The 21,349-nt window shown below is 33.8% G+C and overlaps 2 protein-coding genes across 4 annotated transcripts; both read left to right on the top strand.

Moving 5' to 3' along the window:
* The first annotated feature begins 1,958 nt into the window (after positions 1–1,958).
* LOC25487250 (increased DNA methylation 1) lies at positions 1,959–11,861 on the top strand. Of its 2 annotated transcripts, none has more exons than XM_024776491.2 (9): positions 1,959–2,289; positions 3,503–6,351; positions 7,051–7,174; positions 7,635–7,717; positions 9,412–9,653; positions 9,815–9,901; positions 10,161–10,260; positions 10,744–10,936; positions 11,194–11,861. In XM_024776491.2, the coding sequence occupies exons 2-9, from the start codon at positions 3,661–3,663 to the stop codon at positions 11,730–11,732; spliced, it is 4,059 nt and encodes a 1,352-aa protein (XP_024632259.1). In that variant the 5' UTR covers positions 1,959–2,289; positions 3,503–3,660; the 3' UTR covers positions 11,733–11,861. The 2 variants fall into 2 exon arrangements, with proteins under 2 accessions (XP_024632259.1, XP_013464591.1); XM_013609137.3 differs by having other exon boundaries at positions 1,959–2,531.
* Positions 11,862–13,246: 1,385 nt separating this feature from the next.
* LOC25487249 (probable beta-1,3-galactosyltransferase 14) lies at positions 13,247–19,146 on the top strand. Of its 2 annotated transcripts, XM_013609135.3 has the most exons (7): positions 13,248–13,849; positions 14,879–15,031; positions 15,114–15,196; positions 15,291–15,390; positions 15,955–16,068; positions 16,890–17,032; positions 18,831–19,146. In XM_013609135.3, the coding sequence occupies exons 1-7, from the start codon at positions 13,521–13,523 to the stop codon at positions 18,914–18,916; spliced, it is 1,008 nt and encodes a 335-aa protein (XP_013464589.1). In that variant the 5' UTR covers positions 13,248–13,520; the 3' UTR covers positions 18,917–19,146. The 2 variants fall into 2 exon arrangements, with proteins under 2 accessions (XP_024633233.1, XP_013464589.1); XM_024777465.2 differs by lacking the exon at positions 16,890–17,032 and having other exon boundaries at positions 13,247–13,849.
* Positions 19,147–21,349: the final 2,203 nt, after the last annotated feature.

Here is a 21,349-nt window from a genome sequence, read left to right as displayed (position 1 = left end):
GTTCTTTCATTAAAGAATGACGTTGTTCAATACACCAGAGAATTCAATTGTACTCTTCCACTTCCCAAACATATGTTCATCTTTGGCGCAAATTTTTTCAAGACCTGCTTCCATTTTATTAAAATTTTGGCGGTACAAAATTTGGCAAACTATTTCATCTAAAATTTCTAGTCACTTTGATTTCTATAAATTGAAGGTAAAAAATGCTGAAAATTGGAGCTTCACATTGCTAATTCAAGATGACTCTTGATATTGATTTGAACATCCCTTTGAATGACTTAACACATCTAACCATCTCTTAAATGGGCCTCTCAATATTGATTTGAACATCTCTTTGGATGAGTTAAACACTTCTAACCACCTCTCAAATGTGTCTCTTAATATTGATTTGAACATTCCTTTGAATGATTTGAGCACCTCTAATCACCTCTCAAATGTACCTTTAGAGATTGGTTTGAACACCCCTTGCAGTGGTTTGGACACTTCTAATTTAAATGCTACTTATTCAAGCACTGGTTTATTTGACTATCTAACAGATGAAGAATATATTGGAATTGAGTATGAAGAAGATGTCGCTTAACTTTTTCACAATAACATTGAGGAAGATATGGGTATATGACGTTTTATTTTATTTTATGAATATGTGTTGTATTTAAGTGTGTTTTGCATTTGTCTTTATTATATTGTGCCACCTTTTGCACTCATTATACTCCACATTTTATATGAACTGCATGCATAAGGAGTACACGTTTTGATGCAATATGGTTACATCTAGTAATTCATTTTATGTAATTTTATTTACTTTACCTTGTTATTCTTTTTTTTTTCAATCAATATGTTTATATTTGTTTTATCTATGACATGCTACTACTCCCTGTCAAAGTGTCAATGGCTTTTAATTTTTTGTATCAATCACATGCTACTACTACTGTCAAAGTGCCAATCGCAAATTTTTATTTTTATTTTATATTTAATGAAACAGGAAACAACATTCATAGTGAGCCACAATCTAAAAGAAAGCATACTTTTTTTAACAACTATCAACGGCAAACCATTTCGGAGGTTTTGGTCAATTTAAGTTGTGGTAGAAAAATTAATAAGGGAGTTGTTAAACGGTTTCTTCTTCTTATCAAGTATCAGTGGATGTTATTTATTCGATTTGGAGGCAAACGAATGAAACATGTAATGTTTGTCACAAGAACTCCACAGTTAAGCGTGTTTGACTTGGAGCAATTTTGGGATGGGTGATCTACTGGGAAGTTTTCCGGTAAGCGTGCGAGTGAGGACAAAACACGCTGAAAAGACTCGTGTTGGTTTGTGGGGTCAGTCGGCAATCCTGAAAGCAGTCTGGGATGTTACAAATCTTGTTTTCGGTAGCTCATTCCAAAAGAACTCCACAGTTAAGCATGCTTGACTTGGAGCAATTTTGGGATAGGTGACCTACCGGAAAGTTTTCCGGTAAGCGTGCGAGTGAGGACAAAACACGCTGAAAAAACTCGTGTTGGTTTGTGGGGTCAGTCGGCAATCCTAAAAGCAGTCTGGGTACACTCTCCTACACAAAGCTGGTTAATAGCCATGAGCACACCTCGCCAAATTAAGTTGTCATTTGTTGGAATAAGATTACATAGAAGCCTCCACACAAAGAGACAAACTTTGAGATGGATCTCTTTATACCAAATGAGATGATAATTGATCCATTTGTTTACTGAATCACGTGACGTGTAATTATTGGTCCAGGTGACACACAATTAATTTTGTTTATTTTTTTTACAAAAATTTAACAAAAATACCAATTACAATTTTTTTACAAGTTCCAGACCGATATCAAACAAAAAAAATGCATAATTAATGCCAAAATATTTTTTTTGACAAATAGTTAATGCCAAAATAAAAGTGCATACTATTACATATTTAAGCCTAATCTAAACATTTGCCGCAAAAATTATGATGGATCTCTTCTCTTCACCTCATACAAGGAAGTACTACAAAAAAGAAAGTAGAAAACATAATAGTTTTAGTCCCCTTAATCGGTGGGACCCACTTTGTCCATTTTCATTGCACAACACAATCTCAATGAGTGTTTGTATAGTTGCTTCATCTAAAAGGGTTCTCAAAAAAAGTGCCACAAATAGACAAATCCAAATGCTAGTCACATGGGAAGAAAGGATATGGTTCTAGAGAGAGAAACTGTGAAAAAGGGTTTTCTAGAGAGAGAAAAAAGTTTGTTTGTTTTCTGCTTTGGAATTCGTTGTAGCATTGTTGGGTGATTTCGAAAAGCTATCTTTTGAGGTGGGGTTGTTGCAAAATTTGCAATTTGTTTCTTCTATGTTCAGATTTTGGGAAATTTTGAGAAACCCTAATTTTGGTGGGTGAAGTGTTTTGTGGATTTAGATTTCTTGAGAATCTGAGTTGAGTTGGGTAGGATTGGATCTGTGAAAATAGTGAGGTTTTCGCTTTGAATTTTGTTGATTTTTTCGTTAATTTCTAGAGCTGCTGGTTTTTCTTCATTGCATGTGGATTTGGAGAAACTGGTGTGTGTTTGTGTTCTATCATGTTTTTAAGTTGTATTTGTTTAATTTGAAGTTTTGGTGTGTTTGTGTAATCAATGTTCTTCAATTTTTAGCTTGTGAAGTTTGATGGTAACTTTTTTTGAATTATGATTTCTGTTTGTTGCATCTGAGTTATGATTTTCAAGCTAAATTTTGCATGTTTATATGATTTTTGTTGTTTATTGCTAAATGAATGCATGAAGATTTATCAATGTTGGCTTGTTAATTGTGCAGAAAATGTTATTTAGTAGCTGTTGTTGATAGGAACCAAACAGATTGAAATATAAAGTGAATTAAAGGAGATTATTCCTACAACTAGATGTTGTTTGTTACTGTTAAATATAGTTAGAGTTTGTTAAATGTAGTTACAAGTTAGTTAGGTTAGTATTAATTACAAATTAGTTAAAGTTTGTTAGTTTAGTTATCCATGATTCTCTACAGTTATAGGTAAACCAACAAATACAGAAACGAAAACTTAAAGAAATAAATGGAGAACGGAGCAATGCTCCTTACATGATAAAAAACATGAATGAAAATTGGGAATGGAAGATAATATCAATTCTTAGAGAGAGCCAGCCTCTCTTAAGAAGAGTATGCAAAGTAGCACTTATCCTAGATTTGTAGACTGCATTGGGATAAATGCGAACCTTTCTATATTGAAAAGCACCATTTCATGTAAAATAATATATCTCTTATCCCCTCTCTCTAAACTAATTTTGGAAAGAACGTGTTAATTGTGGGAAGTGTATGATGATATTGCTTTGCATGGACTTTTAGTTCAATGAATGCATTAATGGCGATAGTTCTATAAGTCTGAATTTATCTTATTCTGAAACCAACAATTTCCTTATTTAGGTGTTTAAATGCATAAATTGTGAAATTAAGAAATTATATTCTTATGTAGATTCTCAGGTTTACGACGTGATTTTATTTGTGTTTACTTGGGTTTGCAGAAATGAAGTTCGTCAACTAGGGCATTTTGGCTGAAGAAACATGTTACTTCATGAATTTGTTTACAGTATGCAGGAGCTAGCCATTTATAATGGTGGGGTGGCAACAGGTAGACCAGTAATAGAAGCTGTGAAGTGAAACTGCACTAGTCAGCAACAAAATGGAACATTTATGTGATGATAACTTTGAAGGATCTAATGAAGAAAGACAGATTTTTACAGAGGTCTTTTTTGGTGATGACACTTTTCAGTCTAATCAGAGGCGTGTTATTTCTGGAGCCATCAACCTTGAACATGAATCCACGAAAAACACATTTAAGTCATTTGGCTCTAGTAATGAAAACTCGGTCATATGGCGTCCCTCATCTTCAAGATTTATCCATCCCGAGGAGGACATTAATGCAATTCAGCATTCCAATGAGACTGCTCTGGGATGTTTGCCAGAGAGTTTAACTTGTGAAGATCAGAATGATGAGAATGTAAATGTCAAACGTATGAAATTTTCTCTGCACGAACTTCCTTGTAGTAGATCTAATTCAGATGTTTTGGGTTCATCTGGAATTCCAAAAGTAGTAATTTCCAACCTGACTTGTGCTGCTACAGACTGTGATAGTGACTCGATTGCATTTCGTACAGTTGAATCTTCTAAACACGGTGTGATATCTAGTTGCTATCTATTGAAGCATAACTTGGTACAGAAAATTCATGCTTCTAATGACGATGCAGATGTTACAAATTGTAAATCTAAAACAGAAGATGGGAACATCCCAAAGGAGGTGTCTGTAAGTAAGTCAGTTGCTTCTCCTGTATCCCAGGAGAGCTCGGCAAGCAGGCTAGTAGTAACGAGTCCATCAATCACTGTTGTGAAGAAGTCCGAGTCTCCCTTAAGAACTGAGGAAATGCCTGAAGGGTTTCAATCTTCTAATATGGTTATCTCAAATTCATTGTCCCAGCTGGACCAAGAGGATCCCCGTCCCTTACTGCAGTTTCATATCGTGCAGTTGCTTACGATGTCAGGATGGTCTATTGGGAAGCATCAACGGCCTTCTAGACGGTGGATGGAGTCATTCTACAAGACACCAAAGGGAAAAATTATGCGGGAATTTACAAAAGTTTGGAGATTATGTGGCCAACTTTTGTCTGTTGAAAAGTGCAATGTAACATATGGAGGCCGTAAAGAATGGACCAATATTAGCGATTTTTGGTCCGATCTATCGAGTGCACTGAAAAATGTTGAAAAATTAAAAAACCAGCCAGAGACCGCTGCTATGTTGGCTTATCAATGGTGGATTATGGATCCTTTTGTAGTAGTTATACATTTTGATAGAAAGGTCGGTGCTCTGAAAAGGGGAGAAGAGGTTATAAAAGCAAGCTGTAGTTTAGTTTCTAGTAAGGGTAAAATGGCATATTCTTCAAAAAAAAAGGGTAAAATGGCATATGCTCCAGTTGATTCAGCCTTGGAGAATACGTCTCACACTCTTTCTGAACAAAAGCACGACCAAGCCATTTTCTGCGACTCTTCAACAGCCACCAGAACCACAGAAATATCTGCTTTTATGATAAACAGTCATGCTTGTAAACAGACATCCGACGGTAACCAAGAAGATATGTATGTCGAAGAACATAAACCAAACATCATAGAAAACCGATTAATGGAAATGTCAGTGAGCAAAAGTAGTATGGATCTAGCCTCTTTACCTGCTTGTGCATTGGGTAGCACTGTTACCCATTCAAGTGCTTCCTCTTTTGATGTTCTTACAAGCTCTGGAAATTTGGACTTGGAATCTAAAGTAAATGCTGTTCATCAAGCTAAACTTAGAAATTCTAAAAGCTCTGATAAGCACGCATCAGAAAATCGGTCCGAATGCAGTGAGGAAGAGGGGAGGAAAATCTCAATGGCTTCTGTTTTTGGGAAAGATAGTACATGGTCTTCCTCTAATGGTATTCTTAAAAAGAAAATGCGGAAGAAGTGCAAAAGGATATCTCAGATCAAACCGAGTATGTTACACCACAGTGACATACTGGGATCAACTGTTACTGATCAGGTGCAGTCACTGAATGGTGATGTATGTGGCACTCAGACTGTGTTGGAAGAAGTTCAAGATTATGTAGTTGACAGTGTGGGAAAAAAAAAGAACAAGAAGAAGTTATCAGGCAGTGCAAACCAGCGACATATTAAGAAAACAAACTACTCTACTACTAAAACAAATAAGTCCAATAGATGCCATATTGAAGATGACGATCTATTAGTGTCAGCAATACTCAAGAATAAGGACTTCAACCCAAAGATAATGCGAGGTAAATCTAGAGCTAAATCCGGCAAATCAAGGGGTTTGAGAAAGCTTAAAAGCCATAAAGGCCGTTGCAGGTTGCTTCCAAGGAATCCTTGTAATGGAGGGAAGCACAATATGGATGGGAAGAAGTATTATCTTGGGGAAAGGACTCTCTTGTCCTGGTTGATTGAGAATGAGGTCATATGTTTAAATGACATCATTCAATACCGAAACTCTAAAGATAATTCTGTCACTAAGGATGGCAAGATCACCAAAGACGGTATTGTTTGTAAGTGTTGCGGTAAGGTGCTTACATTATCAGAGTTCAAGATTCATGCTGGGTTTACACTGAGTCGCCCTTGCTTGAATCTTTTCATGAAGTCTGGTGAGCCCTTTACACTTTGCCTCCTTCAAGCTTGGTCAGCTGAATACAAAGCCAGGAAAAGTCAAAATCAAGCTGGGAACATTGTTGATAATGACAGAAATGATGATTCGTGCGGGTTGTGTGGTGAGGGAGGTGAGCTGATATGCTGTGATAACTGTCCATCTACTTTTCACCTGGCTTGTTTGTCCGCTCAGGTCAGTTGCACTCGGTTTATCATTTTCTTCTGTTCTAATATTTTTCTTCTGTTCATGCCTTGTCATTGCTGATAAATTGTTTTATTTATTTATTTTGGGAATTCAAACCTGCTATTGAGTGGTTGGTTTAACATTCTCTTGTACCATTCTCACATATACACACACCTTTACAATAGCAAAACACTTGTAGTTCTGTCCCTTCCTGCGCGAAACCCTGGAGATAGTTAATTTTTCTGCTTTCTAATTGGGAATGTTTATTTTGACTTTGCTGATTGCTAGCAAATATTGTTGCAATTAAAATTTTCCATCATAGGCCATATCGCTTGAAGAACATGATTGAATCATTATCAAGGGTAAAGTTTCTCTGTATGATATACTATATTTTGCTTGCTTTTTACGAGCCAATACAAACGAACTGTCAAACATTATGCTATGTTGGCTGTGATTTGATGAGTAGGTTCCATGAGTATATTCTCTCTCTTGATATAGACCTGTGGGCATGAATGAATTGCTATGTATTACCAACACATGCACATCTCTATCTACGTCGCTCTAATACGCCTACTTCTTTTTATTCCATGCATTCAAATATCAATTAAGTCTATTTTGTATTTTTTGTATTCTTATGGATGTGACTATTGTTGGGTTTCTCTTACCCTGCCTCAGAAGAATGACACATTTTTTGTTTCTGTACATCAGGAGATCCCCGATGGCAACTGGTACTGCATAAACTGCACTTGTCGGATTTGTGGAAATTTGGTCATTGATAAAGAGGTTTCAGATGCACATGATTCATCGCAATGTTCACAATGCGAACATAAATGTAAGTTTGACCTTCATGTTCACGTTGCATAATAGATTGCATGGTTTGAACTTTAAATATCTTCATAGAGCTTGTAGATTGATATCAAGTTGAGTTATACCATATAAATTTGTCTTTTGTGTTTGATCTTATTTAGAATTATAATAATGCTAATGGCTGAACAATTTGTTGGTTCAGTTATTTTTTTTTTTTTTGGAATAAACAAAACGGTTCAAATATTGTTGGTGCTGTTGTTGTTGTTGTTTCTGCATAAAGGTTGCATATGTTTGACTCCTCAAAATCTACAGTTATTGGTGCTTCATGTGCTTAGCTTGACTCATTACAATTTATTATAATAAATGATCAGTTAATTTGATTATGGATAATAATTTTTTACTTACTTGAAAGTTCATGCACTGTTTTGACTTTCTGATGCTTCAATAATGATACCATTTGATTATGACGGATTTGTAATGAATAGATCACAAGAAATGCCTCGGAGAAAGAGATAAACAAGAAGGAGCTGTTTCAGACACTTGGTTTTGTAGTCAAAGTTGTCGGGAGGTACTATACTACAATTTCTCAAATTTCCATACTTCCATTTGTATTGAGTTTCTTGAATATGGAATATGGAAAATTATGTCTTATTGCCTGTGACATATTGTATGACTGTGCAATGGCTTGTTATGACTTAGTAATTTAACTATATATAAATTGCAGATCGTATTCAATACTTTTTGAAGGTTATGTTTGGTTTATGTTTTGAAAGTACTTGTAGGTTTCTGGCATGTCAAATGTTGATATTTTGATCAAAGTTCTTTTAATGTAGCAAGTATAGCTCCAAAAGGTTGCTTTTTAGATAAACAAGTTTAAAATAAAAAATTTAGAATGTTGTCTTTGATATGAATAACTTGAGTATGATTTTCTAGTTATATCATTCTTATTTTTTATTTTTTTTAACTAAAGTGTGCGGTAACAATAGGTAACTAAAATAGCCATATATCGTGAGTAGAACGACTTTGGCAAGTTTTAATTGCCGTATTTTATTCTAACTATTACATGCTTTGTTTTAAAGAGAAGTCAAAACCTTTTTACTGACACGTAAAAGGATAAATTTTGATTCTTCTCATTATTTTTAAAGATTGTAATTATTTCTACACGTGTCATAAATTGATTGTCCCCAAAGCTTAGGCAGTGGGTATCAACGACCCTCACACGAGAGCTCTTTTGGCTTGAAGTGTGGACAAATGCACTGGCCCATTCTACTTTTCTACTGTGTGCTGAAAGTCACTTTTTTTATTAGAATGAGGGCATGGCAAGGATCAAATTTTTTAATTACTCTGCCGTAGAGCCTCTAATATCATGTTGTTTGAGCTGTTATGTGAAAGATCATAAATGGTTTTATATAAGGATGGAAGAGTCTATTACTTGTCACATTAGCTTCTATCTCTATCTTTTGGCATAGTTGCTTTTGTTACATACCACTGGTGTTTATGCTTGTCTTATAAAATATTTGTCTATGCATTCACACCTTTAAGAGGTATTCGCTTGGTGGAATAAGGAGCAGATAATTAGATTTACCTGTGAATAAGCATGGATACTTAATGTAGCACTTCGGTTAATAGGTAATCAGTATCAAAGCTAGTCACTGGCTGCTTGAAAAAGGTTAACTAGGGAAGGGCTGACCGGAAAGGCCGAGTTAAGAGTCGTAGAGTGCAGCCACTGAGATGCAGGCTCTCAGAGGCAGTGCTACGATAGGAACTTGGTTATTATGGTGTGCCCAAATCCCACATCAAGTTGTATGAGATAATCGTTAAGAGTATTTAAGTGGCTTGGTTGCTCCCTCTCGATAGCTAGCTTTCAAGGGAGGATTCCCCAAGTCCTTGGATACTCATCAGTATGATGGGTAGCATTATTCCCTTTGTTCCAATTTTTTCCTTCTGTTTTATTAGAATAATATTATTAAACAACGTTGGTTTTTTATTTCACCGTAAGGCTTGTCAGGAGTTTCAAGTTTACAGTTAGGGAAAGAGAAAATCAGGGACAACAGATGGCTTATATTATAATATTGATATGATTTGAAGTAAACCTAACCTAGAATGCGGTTAATAACTAGATCAGGTGCTAGTACTACAGCTATTAGCCGTAGCGTACTAACTTCGAGACAAACTAATAACATAGTAAAATGTTATTTTATTATCCGAACATCATCTCATTGGTGTTATTTAATCAAGGACTTGACTTTTTGGTATGTGCAGGTATACTGTACTCTTCAATCTCAGGTTGGGCTAGTTAATCAAGTTGCTGATGGCTTCGACTGGACGCTTCTTAGATGCATACATGATGACCAGAAGGTTCATTCTGCTCAGTGGTTTGCCCTAAAGGCAGTATGCAATACAAAATTAGCTGTTGCCCTTACAATCATGGAGGAGTGTTTCGTGTCAATGTTAGATCTAAGAACAGGCATCCACATGATACCCCAAGTTTTATTCAATTGGGGGTTAGTGGTTCTTCCCATGACAATTTTTCCACCTCTTCTTTGTACTTCATCATTTAAATGTCCAAATAATACCCCGTCTCTTATGCTCTATTTCAAAGCCTCAACTTTAGGATTTTGTCTTGTCTTGATTTGTAAGGCTTTAACTTCCATGTGGTTTTCAGGTCTGATTTTGCTCGTCTGAATTTTCAAGGGTTTTACACAGTGGTGTTGGAAAAACAGGATGTGTTAATATCTGTAGCATCCATCAGGTGAAAACAAAACACACACACATGTGCTATTGATGATATAATTCAATGTACTTAAGTTCTTCTGACATTTATGAAAATGGTTCTATTTCAGCTACTTTTTTTATTATGTAAAGACAATTATCTAAATGCTTTTCAGTTATGCTCAAGCTTACCCTTCCAGTAGATTTATGAATGAATTGAGTTATAGTCACATTTTGTTCTATTTGAAATAGCATCTCTGTTTTATTGGGTTGTTCTCAAGCCTTTTACTTATTTGCAGAGTGCACGGGACTACCGTTGCAGAGATGCCTCTAATTGCAACTTGCAGTCGGTATCGTCGCCAAGGAATGTGCCGACGCCTCGTGAGCTCAATCGAAGAGGTAAATCTGGCTGTAATTTCATGTTTATCCAAAATTATTCAAACAGAACAGATATAAAATATTGTTTCAGTTTCACCCCAGTTGGATCAACACTCCCTTTGTTCATAAGAATAATTATTCTTTGAAATTTGATATGGATTTGCACTTGGTGACTTTCTTTTTATATAAGAGTAATATAGCAGTGCACTTTCTGTTACTGGGCAAAATTGCGCGGGTCTCATTAAACAGGGAGAGGGATGGTTCACATGATTTAGTGATACCCATTTAAATTTCACTTAATGATATTTTTTGTTGCTGATAAGAGCGTGTTAGTAGAGAACATGATAAATTTTTGTTGCTGATAAGAGCGTGTTAGTAGAGAAAATATTGCTAATTATTGCGCTGTGTATAAACAGCTATGAATTTGTAATATTCCTGCATTTGCTTCTTTTGGCTTTCTCTCATGGCCTTCCATGTTTCTAAATTCATTTCTTTCATTAGCAGATGTTAATATCTGTCAAGGTAGAAAAGCTTGTGGTATCAGCCATTCCGGATTTGGTGGAGACTTGGACCAAGGGCTTTGGATTCGTGCCTGTAGGCGACACTGAAAAACGAAGGTTAAAGAAAAACAACTTAATGGTTTTTCCTGGAACAGTGTTACTTGAAAAATCCTTGTATGGCAAGAAGAAAGATGAAGGTATTTTCATTTGGTGTATTTGGTTAGTGTACTATTATTGTAAGAGATTAGTTTCAATATACTGGCAGTGTAACAATCTTTTATACTGTGAACCAATCAAAAATCATCCTTTCGTATGACTTTTATGGTAAATATAATTAAAGTAAAATATTTTAAATTTTTTAATGATTGCGATTACTTGAAACAGTCGTTGCATATCGATTAAATCCTTATCATAAACCAGTAAATAAAAATCATTGTTTTGTTTGCTGAAACAGGACTGTGTGATCAATCAACTTTAGCAACAGATGAATCGTTCAAAGCAGGTATCTGTTCTGAAGGAATGGACATATCCGAATCATTGCCGCTAGATGTTGGGAACGTAGCTACCAACGAAGTTGGTGCTAAGTCAGAGTGTGAACCTGTGGACTGCAAAAATCAACCAGACAATAGGGCCGACAGTGAAATCAGCAGAGATGATAATATTCTAGCCGTTGAAATTGCATTAGGAGACAAAGAATCAACAGAGACAAGTAGGTCTTTCGGTGAAGAGAAAATCACCCCTTTTGAAGGAAACAATGTGGAGGTACCAAGAACAAGTGCCAATAAAGATGGCACTGAATCTGGTGGAAGAGTTTTTGAGGACAAGAATATCAATATAGGTGAAGTAAAGGAAAATGATATGCATGAACATGTTTCAAATGTGTCGTGCAAGACATTTTCAGGCAACAATTTTGACACAGTATCTAATTTTGAATGTTCAGCGATGTATGATGAAACCGTTATTTTTGGTTCACTAGCAAACTCTGCAAATTAGAGAAATGGTGTGATGCTCTTAATATGCATGTTATTGGTCATTTTTTCTTTTTGGGTTTCAATAGGACCCAATTAAAAAAAAGAAAAATACATTGGAAGCGTGAAATGAAATCTGTTCTAACTTGGTGAATTAATTTTCTTAACCAAATGAAAAAGTAGAGTGGACTAAAATCTCCTCTCTCAATTTTGAGAAAGGAAATGAATTTAAAATGTTTTAAGTATGACTAGCAATCTTTTTATGTAGTTGCTCACCTCCATGTTTCTTTGTCATTAACCAATCACCGATTCACTATAATTTCTTCTCTCCTGCTACAGCCTACACCATCATTTAATCTACATAAATTTCATCTCTGCCACAAATCATATAGTTTTATGTAACAATAACTAAAAATTGGTTTCTTCCAAAAAAAGAAGTAAAGATTGCGAGGCTTAAACTACATTGCTAATACAAGAGAAAACATCGTTGGCAATGCAAATTAAAAAGGAAAAGAAAAACAAAGTTTAGTGTCAAATTGTGCGAAATGGTGAAAATTGATGGATATAGTTGATAAATGATTGGTTTTAGCATCATATAAACTTGTGATTAACAACAACTCTAATTGATACTTTCACCAAAGGAAAGAGGGTGCTCAATAAATCAAGCAAACTATTATAGCATAAGTGTAGATTCATGTGAACACAACTTAGCTTTCGTTTGGCAAGTTTGAACCCGAAATATTTCATTTCCTGTCCCTCTAGTAGTATGTCTAGATCATTTATTTTGTATAAACAAATTAAGAATGTTATTATATAAGTGTATGAACCATCACAAACTTAAACTTTTACTCCATCTGTTTTAAAATATAAGCAAATTTTACTTTTTAAGTTCATTCCATTAATGATGTATGTGGTCATGGACCACATACATCATTAATGGAATGAACTTAAAAAGTAAAATTTGCTTATATTTTAAAACGGAGGAAATATTTATTTATTTATGCATAGGTTATCTTAAAAAAAACGTAAAGGCTTTCAAATTAAAAGAGATATACGTGATTCTTTTTTTAAAAGAACTAAGGCCCCGTTTGGTTTGAGGTTACTTTAAGCTTAGAAAAATAGCTTATGTAAATAAATAAGCTTTTGTTTTATTTTATAAGCTCTTACTAACGAAAATCGTATATTCATAAACTGTTTTTTCATAAACTACCTTTAAAACTTATAAATAATACATAAAAACTTATTTATTTGCATAAGTTATTTTATATAAGCTCTAAAATAAGCTAATCCAAACAAACCCTAAATGTATCGAGTAAAAACAACAAATTATAATTTTACGAATATTTTACAAAAAGAAACTCATAATTTCTTAAAAAATAAGATTAACAATACAAAGAGACATCAAAAACGAAATATTTTTTAGTTCTTTACAAAAATTTAATTTTGAAATAAACTCATATATAAAATTCATATTTATAAATATTTTCTTTATTTAGATTTTTAATTGTTGAAAAAGTTTTCCATCTTCAATGCATTAATGTCATTTTTGTTAAAGAATGAAGGTGTTGCTGCCGCTGTAGCTATCGTAGTATAGGGTGGGTGCATGCTTATTGTCTAAGCAAGCAAGCAAGGCATACATAACTCAACTCCCTCCGTCACCACCTTTCTCCTCATCAGTTACACTGTCTCTCTCATTCTTCATTTTTACGATAACAAATAAATAACAATGCTATGATCACATGACCCATTCTTCAATTCTTCAACCACAACCGGAACTTCCTACAGTTCCGGTCTAAACTCTAAACCCCTCACAATGCCTTCATTTTCCAAACCATTCTTCAACCAACGTCACACCATTCCTCTTCGCAGATCCTCATTCCTCATCCTCCTCATCACCTTCCTCCTCCTTTTACTCCTTATCGTTTTTCTTAAACCGTTTCATAACAATCGCTGCCTCAACACTAACCCTAGATCCGTTCGCGTTGTATGGGATCACGGCACCGCCGCCGCCACCATCGGTGGCGGAAATTATAGGCATAAGGTTATGGCATTTGTTGGAATTCAAACTGGATTTAGATCTGTTGGAAGACGTCAATCTTTGAGGAACACTTGGTTTCCTTCCGATCCTAATGGACTTCAACGGTACTAATCTCTTTTTCTTGAGGAGATGAAAAATTTATGATTTCTATCTTGTTATCGTGTTTAATTCTATCAAATTGTTAATATCCACGTACGTTAGAGAAAAACTGCTTAGGTGATTTTGACATGTAGAGAGAAGAGCTATATATAGATTTTGTAATAAGAAGAGTAGATCAAATGGAGGATAGTCAGATCACTAGAAGCAGAGGAAGACCAAGAAAAAACTATCAGAAAAACAAGATTTGGAAATTAATGAGTTGGACCGGACTATTGTGTATGATAGAACATTATGGTGTAATTTGATCAATGTAGCTGACCTCACTTAATAGGAAAAGGCTTGGTTGTTGTTAATATCGATGTTTTGATAATTGACTTATTTTGTAGCTTATAGCATGAGAACTTATCATGATAAGCACTTATGTATAAGCTATTTCTATAACTTCAGATAAAATAACATTAAATTGTTTTCGTATAAGCTGTTTACGTAAACTATCTTAGAGATCTTATGAAAATAAGCTGAAAACAACTCATGGACACGTCATAAGCTGGTTTTATAAGCTCTCCCAAACAATTTCACAAATGCTTATGATAGTAGATATTCTCAAATAAGTCAATCCAAATAGGGCTTAAGTTGTTTTCTGTATTACAAGAATTGGAAGTTTCCCCTTTGTGGTCCTGTTTTTGGATTCCATTTTATCTTTCTGTAGTAGCTAGCAGTGTAAATTAAGTGCTCAAACTGAATTATGCCCGATGTTAGTGAGTTTTGATTGATTTTGCGTTTGAAAATGCAAAACATAACCAAAAAATTTTCTTCTTCATTATATCATAATATTCTTTATCATGATTCATGTGATATTGTTTAATGACAGGCTAAATGCAAATCTTTTTCAATGGTTTTATGTATGATTTTTCTTGGCATTCATCTTAGTCTAACTATTGTCTATTTGATGTACTTTTGTTACTGGTGCAATTTGGGGTCTGAAAATGATGAAATTTAATTATCCTCATATTGATTATTGCTATTGCGTGCAGCTTGGAAGAAGCTACTGGATTGGCTTTTAGGTTTGTTATTGGTAGAACAAATGATAGATCGAAGATGTCTGCGCTTAAGAGGGAAATAGCCGAATATGACGATTTCATTCAATTGGATATTGAAGAGGAGTACAGTAAGCTCCCATATAAAACGTGTGTTCTGAGAATTAGTAAACTGATGACCTTTATATCTGTAATGTGTTTCTAAGCTAAAAATATGGTCCATTTATTACAGGTTGGCTTTCTTTAAAGCTGCTTATGCTCTTTTTGAAGCCGAATTTTATGTCAAAGCTGATGATGACATATATTTAAGGCCAGGTGCAATTTCTTTCAGGGTTTAACCTAGTTGTGATGTTATTACATTTTCTTAAAAGAGCCCAGTAATTAGGATTCTTGCAATCTTTATTGTCAGATCGTCTTTCATTACTACTTGCAAAAGAGAGATCTCATTCCCAGACGTACATAGGATGCATGAAAAAGGGCCCTGTTTTCACTGATCCGAAACTCAAATGGTTAGTTCTATCTAGATTGAGTATATTTAATTGTGTCCTTCCTGGCTTAATTTCCTGAACTTTTCAATTTTCACCCATTTTACTTTAGGACGGGCATAAAATATTTGATTATTAAATTGTTTCTATCATTGCATGCGATAAATATTAGAACTTTGCACTTTTACATGATAATGTTCTTGTCTTCAAAATGAAATATAGATTACAACTACTATTTATGGGATTTGTGAATCTTTAATTCGGAAGATCAAATATTTGATAATAAATTTTAGTTAAACTGCATCAGCCTCAAAGGGAATGAAAATCATTGCTTAATCTCATTCTTTCCCATCTCGTTTCTTTTGATTTCTCCCTTTTTCCTCCAAACATCTTAACATAAACTAGGGATTGAATCATGTAACGTCCAATATTTGTGGAGTTCTAAACTGTTATCTCCCTTTTTTTGGGGTTATTTAGTGTGCTATCTAGCCTCTCTATAGCGACAATGAAAGGTTTTCTGTTTTCATTTTACAACCAGCATATTGACTTTTTTGGCTTTTGGAGTAATTTTACCAGCAAATCTTGCAGGTATGAGCCATTATCTAATTTGCTTGGGAAGGAGTATTTTCTTCATGCTTATGGTCCTATATATGCTCTTTCTGCTGATGTTGTATCAAGCTTGGTCGCTCTTAGGAATAACAGGTACCCTTTTCTTTGTCTACAACTTGCTTGCTTGTTCACTTTTTTAGATTTGAGATTTGTTGCATCGATACAGCCTTATTTGCATGCTACATATATGCTTTTCCATTATCTCACTTTTGGATTTTGCTTATCAATTCACAAGCTAGAGTCTGTTCCACATCTTTGTCAGAATTGTGTTTGGTTGGCTGGTTTGTAGACCATCTGCTTTGGTTTATATAGTTGTTCTTTGATGAAAAAGGAAACTGAGAATTAACGGAGATGTTCATGTCATGTGGTCCTTGGGTTCATAGTGTACAGCTGTTAAGTTAGCAGAGATATCAATGCATTGCAGTCCTGAGGTTCATGGTCAATTTTGTATAAGCTGTACATCTGTACTCCATGCCCTTTATGCTTCCTTTTTTTTTTTTTTTTTGAAAGGACCCTTTATGCTTCCTTAGTTCATTAATTCTTTATAGTCATAAGTTTTTTCCAAGTCGAGCAGTGAGCAAGTTGTGAATGTTTCTTAATAATTTCTGCAAATGAATCATTCAATTCCTTGGAGAGTTAGTGGCCATGTACTGAGCAGATTTCTTTTTCTGCATCCAATTCATACAATATCATACTTTATACCTTAAAGAATAGTTATGAGGTTTTTTTAGATTTTTTTTTTTGTTTTTGCCTTTTCACAAAGGAACAAAGATCACAATGCATAATATTAGCAAATAGAAAAAAAGATCGCAATGCTTAAACATGATGATTTGAGCCTTGTTCAGTCCCCTCCCTTCCATATTCCTATAATTGTGAATGTAAAAGTTTGCGTCCTTTTATTTTTTAAAACACAGTTTTCGGATGTTCAGCAATGAGGATGTTACCATTGGAGCTTGGATGCTTGCAATGAATGTCAACCATGAGAATATTCATGAACTTTGTTCTCCAGAATGTACATCAACATCAATCGCTGTTTGGGATATTCCAAAGTGTTCAGGTTTGTATTTCCGTTCCACAAAATGTTAAAAATATAGAGGATGGATATATCGACTCCAAGAGTAAGTCTATAGACTTTTTCCAAATCACTACCATCTATTTTGTTTTAATCTAATGGTCTTAGTTAATTATCTGATTGCGCACCTAACAATATTCCACACCTCATCAACCATTGATTGTTCCTTCAGCATCTTTCAATTGTTCTGTAAAAATCCAAGGCATTTTTTTACGATCCATACCTTCAGACCAAAAAATTCAGCGTTGTATTTCAGTTGCCTCTTCCCTGGCTACCCTCCCTTGTCCCCACCACCTCCAACTTTAAGCTTCTTTTTTAATCAACTAGTCATGATAAATTCAGACCGATTTGCCTGTGTAACTCTTTCAATTATTTACTGGTGCACCTTCTTGGCATCTTTTAAACCGATCCGCCTATGTAATTATCCAGTTCTATTGCATTGAACAACTTCAATTGTTTCTCCATCTCTCAGCTTTGAACTTCTTATTTTGCTATCTTTGTGAATGTAAGCATGCTTGCACTTATCATTTCACACGTGTTTTTGGTTTTCTACCCTGAGGACGTCATTCTTCCCTCCACCACACAGGGTTTCTTGATTTATGTTTGACAGAGTATAAGAAAGATTTTGAGATAAAAGCAACGGAAGAAAACAGAGCCGTCGAAGAATGAACTCGACTCAGCAATGCTTTGAGATTGGATTCATTAAGGTAGAAAAACAAAATCATGTGTGGATGAAGAGCTTGAACTGCTGAAAGTCATCAGGTTGACATTCGTAAGTAGATAACCTTCACACATATTCAGCTAGATCCAAAGAACCTTTACGCGGTATTCATAAAGATTTCACTTTCAGCTCTTATTTGCTTGAGAGACATCTTATCACTTTCAGCTCTTATTTGCTTGAGACATCTTATCTTATTCTTTGGATGAATTGTACTCATTTTCCATTTTTGGTGCATGCAAACAAACCTAATCATTCCATTCTTAGTAGATACAGGAGTGTTATATTAAATTATTAGGGAAATGCTAACCGGTGCCCCCGGGGCACTGGTTAAGGATGTGAAAAAGAAAATTATATAATAGTTAATGCATTGAAATAATATAATTAATTGATAATAAAGTCAAAAACAGTTTCCTTTTATGGTAATAATTCCCTTTTATGGTATGCTTAACCAATGCCCCGGGGGCACCGGTTAGCAGGACCCAATTAATTATCATTATGCGAAGTATTTGTCCTATGCTCCATTTGACCATTTCACTTTGATGTCCTTTCTGTTTATGAGAAATAATTGTTGAATCTTTTTGTTCTTCACACTCATGGAATGTCTTTTTTCATCGAGGTTTATGCTGGTTATCCTAGTTGTAAACTCATTTGTCCACATACTTTTCTAGTTCGGTTTCTTTGAACGACTTCGATTGCTTTTCCATCTTCCTATTGGTTTTGAACATCATTTCAGCATATTTACACATTTCATTCGAACCAGAATTTTTTTCCTACTCGGCAAGTTGGATCTTTCCTTCATCTCACACAGTTGATAGAGGATTGGGTCCTTCGATCACATGCTTGTCACATGCAGGTTATTGATACATTAGATTTAACGATGATACCCTTCACATGTTTAAGATGTGATAATAAAATAGGAACTTGTTTTTTGCGGTGTTATTTTATTCATTATTGTATATGCATATATTATTCAATCAGCATTTAATGATTTTTGGTCAGACATATATACATGTATTGTAAAATGCAATTCTGAATGATGATATGGATGGTGTTTACCTACAGGTCTCTGTAATCCAGAAAAGAGAATGTTGGAACTCCATCAAATGGACAGCTGCATTCAAAGTCCAACAATGGAATCTGATGAATAGTATTTATATTTATCCTTATATTTAGTTCAGGAACTCCTTGTGTATACATTAATCTTTATCTTTCTAATTCATACATCTTTCAAGTGATCAGAAGATACTTTTTTTTTTTCTTTCCCTTTACCTTCTTCAGGCCGGCCTTATATGTAAAGGATGAGAAAATAGATATAACTAAGGGATGATGACATCATTTAACTATACTTTTTTTCCTTTTGGAAAGGATCATTGAACTATACTTGTTTTCTGATTTTAATGTCTTCTTTTTTTGATTTTTATATGCGTACTGATACCTCTAACTATTGTCATTTTTTTTTAAGAAAACGGCCCATTAGCCTTTCACGGTTTCAATGAGATTGTTGAAAAGGTGAAACTGCATACTTGCTGGTGGTTTAAGGTGTACAAGTCTAGTTTAGCTCTCGATTTTCATACCTGGTGGAGTAATCCATCTCTTTGTATTGGTTATTTTACTGGGCGATGCCACTTGTTGGCTTCATTCTTTTTCGCCTTTTGATTTTCTTGTAATGCGAGACTTGTTTTGATTCCTGGGTATGTTGCTTGACTTCTCAAAAAAAAAAACAATTCAATCGGATCTCTTTTTTGTTATGGATGGAATAAGCTTATATCATTTTTTTTAGAGTCATGGAGCATAAAATTAATACAATAAGTTAGTCAAATATTTTATCAGAAGCACTTCGAACCAGAAATGGAAACACTCTTCAACAGTTAAGATTGATGTAATCAACATTCATGAAACTATTAATTGGAGTAGTTTGACGATGTTTTGAGTCCGTTTGCTATAGTATTTTTTTTAAATGATTTCTATAGTGTTAGAATATTTTTGTTATAACTTTTTTTTAAAGAAAGCTTCAAATGAGAAATTAATTTAAATATCTTCTCATAAAAAAGTCATTTTATGTAATCTATTATTTTAAAAAAAAAATTTCCTTAAAAAAAAAATGTAATAATCCTTTTTGGATAGTAATTTTTTTTTTAAAATGCTTCAAATAAGAAGTGGAAGTCAAAATTAGTACCACACTTGCAATTTATAACAAATGAATTCGAAATAGATTTACTAATTTTAAATGAGTTCTCAAAAAAATAATTTCTACAAATATAAAACAAAAATCACTTTTTATTTTATTTTTTAAATCTATAACAAACAAACTTTTCTTCCTAAAACAAGTGAATTGGCACCCATGGGTGGATCCACTAATTGTACAAGTTTTTTGTAAAACTTCACTTTATAGCTTCCTGTTTATTTAATTAATCTAATCGGAATTTAATTATGATGGCCATTAGTGTAAACGATTTACATGGTTTGAATTTAAATTTGATATACTATCTGACCGAAAAAAAAAAAAAATTTGATATACTATCAATTAATAAAAATCATCTAATTTGTAATTTTTAAAATGATGATTATTTATTAAAAAATGATTATAATTTAACTCATTTTTAAAAATAATATATCGATACAATTTGTCTTGCTTAATGTACAACCATTGAGAATGTTTTGTTTAAGGAAAATTCTTAGGCACCCTAAAGTTTGGTTGGGGATCAGGATCTTAATATCTTGTAAACGAAATATGACATGACATTTGTATAATTGGATGATGGGTATATATTCAATAAAATTTCACAAGTGTCATCGTGTTCACCTTTATTTAAATTAGAAAGTGGTTCGAGCAAGAGTGTATGCACAAGAAAAATTGTGTTGTGCTATCCATAAGAGTGTGTGAATCAATAAGTTTCAATATATTTCACTTGATATAATAGTAAAATTATGTATGTAATGGTGGAATAAACTTGTACATGATACTCATACAATACTTTTTTTTTTTTGTCAAGGATACAATTCATATTTTACTTGCGCATAATAGAATTAGTCGTGATTTAGTATTTCCTCAATAGATAAACAATAACTTCTTTTCAAATCTTGTTTTATATGTTATGTATTTCTAAAGCAAAAATCTTTAAACATCATTTAGTATAATTTTGGTTTAATTGTAGTTTAGCCCCTTATATTATTCAATTTGTGATTTTGATTCACCAATGTGTAAATTGACTTCTATTTCTATATGTCTCATTCCACCTGGCTGGATGGTCCTGTCATACACTAAACCTATCAATGGCCTCATCATCAAATTTGGAAGTCAATAATACAGAAGGGAAAAATGTCACATTATTTAATGATTATTTTGGTGTTGAAAGGAAATGAATTTAAAAACACATTTATCACATTCATTAAAGTTATTAGATCCAATTATTTGATGTATTATAAACTATTTTCATAGCAACAATGATCATTTTTTTGTTGTAAGGCATCACATGATTTAAACTTCAATTATTTTGGAATTTATTCTCACAATCCAAGAGGTATGGTGCAACATAAACACCAAAAATAGAGGTATACCCTTAGCTTATTCGTATCTATAT

Source organism: Medicago truncatula, chromosome 2, assembly GCF_003473485.1.
Source record: "Medicago truncatula cultivar Jemalong A17 chromosome 2, MtrunA17r5.0-ANR, whole genome shotgun sequence".
NCBI lineage: Eukaryota > Viridiplantae > Streptophyta > Magnoliopsida > Fabales > Fabaceae > Medicago > Medicago truncatula.
Note: the sequence above shows the minus strand (reverse complement) of the source record. Positions and strands in the feature narration are given on the sequence as shown.

Excerpts from the sequence above, each read along its gene's own strand:
- LOC25487250 (XM_024776491.2), top strand. The coding sequence starts at position 3,661 with ATGGAACATTTATGTGATGATAACTTTGAAGGATCTAATGAAGAAAGA. Across the intron at positions 9,654-9,814 it reads CAAGTTTTATTCAATTGGGG|GTCTGATTTTGCTCGTCTGA; the intron begins GTTAGTGGTTCT and ends TGTGGTTTTCAG. Across the intron at positions 9,902-10,160 it reads ATATCTGTAGCATCCATCAG|AGTGCACGGGACTACCGTTG; the intron begins GTGAAAACAAAA and ends ACTTATTTGCAG.
- LOC25487249 (XM_013609135.3), top strand. The coding sequence starts at position 13,521 with ATGCCTTCATTTTCCAAACCATTCTTCAACCAACGTCACACCATTCCT. Across the intron at positions 15,032-15,113 it reads AGTAAGCTCCCATATAAAAC|GTTGGCTTTCTTTAAAGCTG; the intron begins GTGTGTTCTGAG and ends CATTTATTACAG. Across the intron at positions 15,391-15,954 it reads ACTGATCCGAAACTCAAATG|GTATGAGCCATTATCTAATT; the intron begins GTTAGTTCTATC and ends CAAATCTTGCAG.